Here is an 8942-nt window from a genome sequence, read left to right as displayed (position 1 = left end):
ACAAATGGAGATAGTGAGGCAAGTGATGTTGTGGCATCTTTAGACTGTATGACCATGAAGCGTGGAAATGACTCCGCACTACATGGTTCATCATCCGAGTCAGATAGAGTTTTGGTGCGTTTGTTTTGATTTTGTTGTGGAAATATCTATGTTGCTTTATTTAAAATTCAGCACCCGTGCTCCCCACCCACCATGTAGCCCAAGAGGGGGATACTTTTCAAGTACCAGGGATACACAGATTATATATATATATATATATATATATATATATATATATATATATATATATATATATATATATATATATATATATATATATATGCGTGTGTGTGTGTGTGTGTGTGTGTGTGTATGTATGTGTGTGTCAGTGAGTATATGTGACCAGCAAGTTGTTGGAAAAAAGACAATTAGACAATAACAAAAGAAAGCCTTGACAGTAACAAATGTATGTTTATTTGTAAACTGTACATTACATGAGCAGTTTTTTTTTAAAGTGCTATCCAGAATGTTTTGCAAGCCGATCGCCGGTTTAACCATAGGATGGTACACAATCAGCATTGCATCCGCCACAGTAGTTTGCCCTGTAATAGTAGTAGTAGTTGTATTAGTATTTCTCATAGGTAGTGATTTGTTTAGTAATTATATTATCCATAGTAGTTGTAATAATTAAAAAGACCTAATACTACTAATCATCATCATCAATATCATTATCGTCGTCATCTGTCTTCTCTCTCTGCCTTCTCCATGTTGCTTCTATTGTACTTGTTCTTTGTTTGTCTACTTTGTCTATTCACTTCTTTTTCTGCTTCATTTAAAATTATTTCAGTAAAGAATACCTTTTCACTAAATCTGCTATCTTTTGGTCTGGCAATACGCCATTTGGGGGTGTCCATCATAGAAAATGCCATTCAATCCGATATGAGGTCATAGCATTACATTATATTCACGGAACCAGTCCTTTTGCAATATTCATGGCAGGTGAGACAAGATAATGTTAACACTGTCAAAGCGGTTTTTTTTTTCATTCTTAATTAAGTACGTTACTGTATGTATATGACTTGATTTTGCGTGTAATTAGATGTTCAGAGAGAGAGAGAGAGAGAGAGAGAGAGAGTGAGAGAGAGAGAAAGAGAGAGAGAGAGAGAGTTACCTGCATATGGTTCCTGGTGGACAGCGCTTAAACATACAAGGGTCCGCAAAGCAATTCACAATCACGCATCCTACGATAATAATAATAATAATAAGAGTGATTGATTGTATTTTTACGGCGCGTCATCACTGTTAGGCTATTTATCGCCATACAAACAGTTATATGTAGAATTATTCACAAGTAATAAAAGAGAAGAAGAAGAAGAAAGAGAAGAACAACAACAAATGGTAGCAGTTGTAGTAGTTGCCCAAGATTTCGGTTTTCATTATCATAGTGTTTAAATAATGGCATTCATCTCTGATTAGAATATGAAACAACTCCGGGCTTAAGCCTCGGCCTAAACTTTTGACCAACCAGAAACGTCTTCAAATATAAAGTCAGTTTTGATTGGCACTCAATCTAAAGCTTACGAGATTTTTGTTTCTGTTTATTTCCAAGCCAGAGCCCTCTAATTTGACGCCGTATTGCGAATGCGCTTCAGTGATCGAGTGTCCGTGAATCCGAGTTAATACAAGTGTTGCAGAGTGATTAATCACATATTTTATCAATTATGTTAATGATGATGGTTATGATTACGATCAACTTCTTCGTTAAAGGAGATGTTAACGAAGATAGCATAACATTTTTAGCATAATGCAAATTTTCATAGTTACATACACTCTGACCCACACTCACATCTGCACCTTCATTGCATTCTCACGGACTACATGGAATTGACATTTGTGAATCCAAATGATCGTGCAAAGAATGCTTAGGAAAGGCATATAAAATCCAACATGCTACTACTATACGAGAATTGACAAATTATTTATATTCAAAAGGTTTACACATCGGGCTAAGCAATCATTACGTCAGGGGACATTTTTTAAAAACAACTTATACAAAGCAAACACTTAACACAAAATCTTGCAACAAATTCTAGGCTCATAAAGGACTCACGGTACTAATTCAGTTCCCATAGGAAACCTTTGCAAACACCATGATATTAAAAATTCAATAACTTAAAATTATGTGCTGATGATCAAGCCTATATTTATCAGTATAGATGAAACCTGAATATCAGCTTCTGTGTAGAGGAAAGGATATGAGCCGCGGCATTTTCTGGACCTGCATGTGTTTGAAAAATGCCGCACCAAAGAATCAGGTGCTAATTTTAGTAATTAGTGTTCGGAACTCAAGGCTGCTAATGAAGGAAATTCCATCAATAAAACAATGTCTATTTTTTCACTTACAACTAGGAAAAGCTCTCAAAGGATTCTTTTGCTTAAAACATAACTTACATTATTAACCAATTCTGGCAGCCAAAACCATTTATACTCACACATTTCCAGGTTGGTTCCCATATTTCGATATAATTAGTACCGTGTTTCCTACACGTTAGAATCACAAGGGGCAATTTACAGTAAGAGTTATAATAATAGAAAGCTGTGCAGAAATAACAGACAAGCGGGTTCTTTTGTCTATCACATAACAAACCAGGCAGTATGGTCTGACCTAATTCTAAGTTGCGAACGAAGGTCACAGACAAAGCGTGGCCAGAGATCGACGCCAGAAATTACTTCCTGATAGAGTTATGGAAGGAGCTTTTGAAGGAAAGATGATAAATTAATTGTGTTTCGAGACAATTGACAAGAACTTTAATAATAATAATAATAATAATGTAAATACTTGGGTAGATTTTAGCGCACAAAGTTTGCCTCGTATGCAAGACTGACGATTGGCTGTAATTTTGACAAGGCTTATCACAGGTTTATCTGGCATTTAGCCAATTTTCTTTTGCGTTGCCATTCTCTGTCAGTGATACATTAGCAACTACACTCCTACAATTCGTTTGTCGCAGTATCAGCTGCATTATGTTTGCATTTAGTGTTTTTCGACTGTACATGTATTGATGTATTTTTATGATGGATATAAAAGCAAAGTATAAAACAGGCAGTGGAACTTCTGTGCAGTCAATGGATGTACAAACACCTCAGGAAAAATAAATTTGATGGAAAAAATCCTTATGTGAAACACAAACAAACCCAGTGAATGCGCGTGTTTAGTTCCTCTGAAACTCGAGTGGACTAAAGCTTCAAACAGAAAAATGCTACCAAAAAAGGTTTTCTGTTTGCTCAGAACGGTTTTAGATGAATGGCCTACTGAAAGAAATCCATTTTCAAAGTTTCGATACATTTATTTCTCATGCAAAAGATCAGCAGACAGTATTCATCCCAATTAAAGGTTCACGAATTTTTTTAATGCTCTACAAATGGTCCTGTTCTAGTTCACTAAACATGACATCATCTTCTTTTAATAAAATTCACAATGGTGCAATATGTTTATTTCACAAAGTGATCGTCATATTGAACATCTACAAACTTTACACTTTCTAAACCCTGTGCAAAACATAGTTAATTGAACTTGTAAATGAAATACTTTGCCTCCTTTAAATTTTAATACAACATTTTCATTTTCACTCGTTATATCACATTGCCACTAGCAAATAGTTGCTCTAACGCATTCCATTTTGAACAAAAAAATGGAAATTTAGTTTCTAGCAAAGTATCTCCATTTAAAATCCATTCATGGCTTGCACATATACATTTAAATTTAAAAATTGTTTTGCTTTAACCTCATTGTGTTTCACATTATTGTAAATTTGCTGCCAATAAATTTTGAATGTAAATGATTCCTTTTGAAACTGATACATTGAGTTGTCTCTTTAATTGGTACTTTGTGTGCACTTCTAACTGTAATTCATAATTTTCGAGAGTCTCTACACAAAGGGCATTTACACTAGCTGACCATTTCATTTTTACAGTTTATTAATATGATCTGCATCCAGACACATTTCTCACAGGAAGATAAGCTTTAATGATTGTTATGATCATAAAGTGAAGTATCACCTGTACTGTTCAAAGGTTCACTTGTGTTCATCGTTGTTCCTTTAATTTAAAATAAAGCTTTAAGTGGTGAATTACCAACAGCCGTTTTAAACTCTGTATTTCTCCCCAAAAAATGGTGTGTTTCGGGCAAAGGCACTATTTCTTTGTCATCATTAATGGGACTGTCACCAATTTTGGGGTTGCTGAAATTTAATATTTACAAGGTGTGTCGGTTCAACATTTCTCTTCGTACCCCTCTTCCACTCAGCTGTCGTATCAGTACAACTGGCTCCATTAAGATTATTTCTCATAGCATGTTCAATTTTCCACAACAAAGCACCGATATGACTGCAAGAGTGTCCTTTGCACGCCATATATGTACACCGCCCATTCTCAATAGCCCCCTCCATGGTACAAATAACATAAGCTGCGTTTACTTTGTTTACTGACTATGAGGAGCGTGTTTCTCCTTTCGTAATAATTTTATTCTCCAAGTTCGATGTATTGTGCAAAATTGTATCATATTTCCAATCTGGAAGTAGTTATAACTTTGGAATCTTTAAAGTTCTTTTTTTCTTTTCTTCCGTCTACTGCTTTCGATGAGATCAAATGGTTGTAAATGTCTTCATGACATTTGGCCACTGTCTCATGTTGTCTGTCACTTGATTTATATTGCAAAAATACATCAAGCGTTAAACATCTCGCTTCAGAGATTTCACTGTTCAGTGTAAGTTTCAGTTTTTTTACGGTGCTTCGCAATCATGAAATGGCAGACGCAGCAATGGTGCTCCTAGCGTACTCAATCGATTTAAAGGGTGATAAATGAAAACACACACACACACACACACACACACATATATATATATATATATATATATATATATATATATATATATATATATATATATATATAATATAATATAAGGGATATTTTGAAGCTTTATGCATAGGCCTGATATGCAACATTAATAACTCTTCGTTAGATCTACGAATAAATACAGCGTCTTCCCATAGAGTATTAAAACGAAATATATGATGATCTAGTTGTGCTATATAACTAAGTCATCTATTCACGTTTGGAGAAATTTAGAAAAGTTTTCAATGATCATCGAATGACTGAAATTATGTTCAGTCATCAGAATAATAGAAATGTTGGTTTCTTTTAGAATAAGTACCGGTGACACGGCGAAAGACATGCTACCACCTTTGTTGAAGTCAACGACTTTATCTCACTATGAATTCAGCTGTGCACTTAGCAGTTAGGTCTTTCACAGTGGTTGCCGCTTTCATGGTCTCACTCATCTCTGGAGTATTCTTCTCTCACTCTATCATTCAATCGAGATGAACAATTGCTTACATTATCTAATTGCTTGTTAACACTCGTACTTATTCCCTATAAGAATGTTCAAACATTTCATCAATATTGTGCAAATTATCTTTCACATTTCTTGCATGACGTATATATTACGGATTCTTTTAAAAAAAAAAAATAACTCTTCCAACTATTTTCCCGTTTTACTGCAGCTCATATGACTCCTACAATGATCATTATTTTTACGAAAGACTTCTATTTTGTCGTCAAAAAATGTCGACATATTAAGCCTTGGAGACCGAAAGAACCACTTATAGGCTTTATGTAATGTGACGCTTCTACTATCATAATCTAGTACATCTTAGAGGTCCTGGTCCTGTCGATAATTTTCACTATCTCCTTTTTCCAAAAGGGTAGACCACCAACCAAAGTTTACATTCTCCTGAGAAATGCATCGAGTCTGAATAGAATCACCCCCTCTCTCTCTCTCTCTCGTTGTTGACTTTTTCTGAAATGGTGGATACATTGTTCCCTTATTTAAGAGATTTATGCCAGAATTATGCAAGCAATATCCAAGGCTGGAGAAACTTTCGTTAAAATGTGTCGGAGTAGATTCAGCGATACATGAGCGGATCAAAGTCGTATGTTATAAACATGATCTGCATATTAACTCGTAGCAACACCAGTTTCGTATCTATTGAAAAAATATATTCTAAAGAATTTGTGCATTCCGTCGTTCTGCAACGAGTTATTCGAGCGATCAATGGGGGTGGGATGAACTCGTTATATAATGATGCAGGTCATTGGGATATTTACATTCAGAAACCAGAGGGAAGGCGACTGAATAATTGTGGTCTTCATCTGAGGATACCCTACCCTTAACGACGCCGCCAAATGAGAAACCATGAGCGTATGTTTATAAGTAGTGGGTAACTTTGGGCTAGAGCAGGCTCAGCAGTTTTCTAAGCATTATGTTTTTATTATATTGATATCTGTCAGTAACGTTCTTGCACAGGTTTCCATGGAGAGATAACTGAATAACTAGATTTCCTGCAAAGACCAGTGGTTGTTGTTGAATATTTTTAATATATGTCGGGTGACTGATTGCACCCCCATGCATGTGCTTTCATTACTGATTCTAGTTTTGGAATTTCCATTTCATTTTTCAGCTCAGGTTACATCCCTTTAATCCTGTATTGTTAAAGGGCGGATTTTTTTCTTCAGACAAAATATCACCTATACAGAACATTTCATTCAATTTTATAGCAATCATTAGCTTGCTTATAGACGCTAGATAACATATGTGTGCCCGGTCTATTGATTATACTATTGGTACAAACTATTTATGCTGTAGAGTTTTACGTATCATTGCTTAGATGTGATTAGGTTTATTTTCCTGCATGACTAGTTCAAGGTTCCAAGTTCAGGCTAGAGTTGCAAAGTGCTTAGTGATCAAATATATACATATGGTATTTAGTGGTCATATATATGCATCTGCGATTTAGGATCATATACAGGCATCTATGATTTAGTGATCATATACACGTATCTGTGATTTAGTGATCAGATACACGTATCTATGAATTAGCGATCATATACACGTATCTGTGATTTAGTGATCATATACAGGCATCTGGGATTTGGTGATCATATAATCGTATCCCTGATCTGGTGATCATGTAACTGCATCTAAAATAAAGCACATATACTGGGTAATTTCATAGTGTTACAATGGTAAATGGAGGTTATACATGTAGATGTAAGAGTTGTATTCTATACAAGCATGGAAACTTAACTTAAATATTCCGAGCTCGCTTTTTGGTGATAACTTTGATCTTTAAAAAATGCAAATCTAATAGAAGAAAAGGTAAGCAAAACAGTTTAGGACTAGAATTGCCAGCAACAACATCAAAGACAATGTGTACGTAACTTAAATACATCTTCGTTTACTTTTTTTGTTGTTAAAAGTTGACATTGAATAAAAGGCAAAATCAAACGGACATTCTAATTGGGATTTGTGTCAATAGGTACAATTTGCATTATATATTGCATTTATATGATTTAGAGTACATTTAAGTTGCATACTGCATATTATCAGAGAGAGTGAGAGAGAGGGTGGAGAGTAATGGAAGGTACCTGGGGCAGCTTCAACATGATGAAAACCTGAAAAAATGGCAAACGTTTTTAAAAAAAGCAAGTAACAAAAGAAAAATCGATAGATACCATAAACTGGTACGTTTGATAATATTGGCAAATACAAAATTTACTATATATATATATATATATATATATATATATATATATATATATATATATATATATATTAACTCCTAGGAAATGTAATTTTGTAATTTTCGTTTCAAACTTGCAGCCTAAAAATGTAGGATGAAAATCGGCATAAATTTTTGCAATGATCTTGTAATGACAACCATTACATTCGGTACGTTTCCATTATATTCGGTACAATTTGATTTAGATTCTTCATATATGTTTCCTTTCCAGGATGAGTCAATAACTATGTCAGAAATAAAGAAGGAAAAAGGAAAGAAAGAACAATAAACAGTGGAAAGGAAGACAAACCAGAAGTACTAATAATAAATATAATAATAATAAATAATATTTTTTCCCGTTATAACTTCGATGAAAACTTGTGCTATTTTTAGGCTTTAGCACCAATATACCCACCAAAAGGGTATTAATTAACACCAGAATCAAGTCGATTATCAAATAATATTGGCAAAGAGAGCGACAGCTAATAAAATATATACAATGATTCATATCAAAATAATTAGCCAATTTGGTAACTAGATGACACGTATTTCACACTGACGCTGTCTTTTAAGAATACATCCATACATGCATGCATGCATACATACATACATACATACATACATACATAGAGATAACGCAGATCGTAATAAAATATTTAGTACTTACCCAGCAAGGTCGCCATCAACACAAAGCAAATAATGTGTGCTTTAATCATTTTTGTCTTGGAATGACGATGTATATAAAGATGTTTAGCTTATTCCCCAAAACGTTTTAGTACTAAACATACCGCAATTTATATGTTTCCAGGTATACCTCACACCGTTTTGAACCGGATTAAACTGGATTCGTATACTACGCATGATTGTTAAAAATAAAACCAACATCCTGGTATCATTAAACGCGTAGTAATTACGTCTTTGCCAAATAGAAGTATATAACAAATTGGAAACGTCAGCTAATTTGATAGGTTGATGACACGTCTTACATGTTCATGTTGTATTTTAAAGAAACATGCATATATACAGACTGGCAAAGAGACAGATATAAACAAACAACATACATACATCGTCATTGCTTACCAAATTCTGTCACTATCAACACAAAGCAACTAATAGGGGCTTTATATCATTTTGTTTCCTCGAAATGACCGTGTGTATAAAGATATTTGTTATATTGCTTACTTTTTTCAGCTGTAAACAGACGGCAGCTTGAATTCTCCAGTGTACTGTCACATGCATTTGTACCGCATTAGTTTAGACTCGCATGTTACACATGAATGTTGACAAGCAAAACAACATGTTGGTATCATTATTAAATGCGTAATACAAGTGTCCTGTCTGTA

At 34.3% G+C, this 8942-nt stretch overlaps 1 protein-coding gene across 1 annotated transcript; it reads right to left on the bottom strand.

Moving 5' to 3' along the window:
• Positions 1-430: 430 nt before the first annotated feature.
• LOC149801263 (uncharacterized) lies at positions 431-8440 on the bottom strand. The gene is made up of 4 exons (XM_089955327.1): positions 8267-8440; positions 7466-7492; positions 1151-1220; positions 431-581 (listed from the first exon to the last, which is right to left on the bottom strand). The coding sequence occupies exons 1-4, from the start codon at positions 8313-8315 to the stop codon at positions 530-532; spliced, it is 198 nt and encodes a 65-aa protein (XP_089811453.1). The 5' UTR covers positions 8316-8440; the 3' UTR covers positions 431-529.
• Between the last annotated feature and the right edge of the window lie 502 nt (positions 8441-8942).

The sequence above is a fragment of the Sinohyriopsis cumingii genome, chromosome 4 (genome assembly GCF_028554795.1).
Source record: "Sinohyriopsis cumingii isolate HCF-2022 chromosome 4, ASM2855479v2, whole genome shotgun sequence".
NCBI classification, from domain to species: domain Eukaryota; kingdom Metazoa; phylum Mollusca; class Bivalvia; order Unionida; family Unionidae; genus Sinohyriopsis; species Sinohyriopsis cumingii.
The sequence above is the reverse complement of the archived record's forward strand: the minus strand, read 5'-3'. Positions and strand labels throughout refer to the sequence as shown.

Bases quoted from the DNA above. Each gene is read 5' to 3' on its own strand.
- LOC149801263 (XM_089955327.1), bottom strand. From the start codon at position 8,315: ATGATTAAAGCACACATTATTTGCTTTGTGTTGATGGCGACCTTGCTG. The intron at 1,221-7,465 runs GTACCTTCCATT...TTATTATCGTAG, and splicing joins TCATGTTGAAGCTGCCCCAG to GATGCGTGATTGTGAATTGC. The intron at 582-1,150 runs GTAACTCTCTCT...CTACTATTACAG, and splicing joins CCACCAGGAACCATATGCAG to GGCAAACTACTGTGGCGGAT.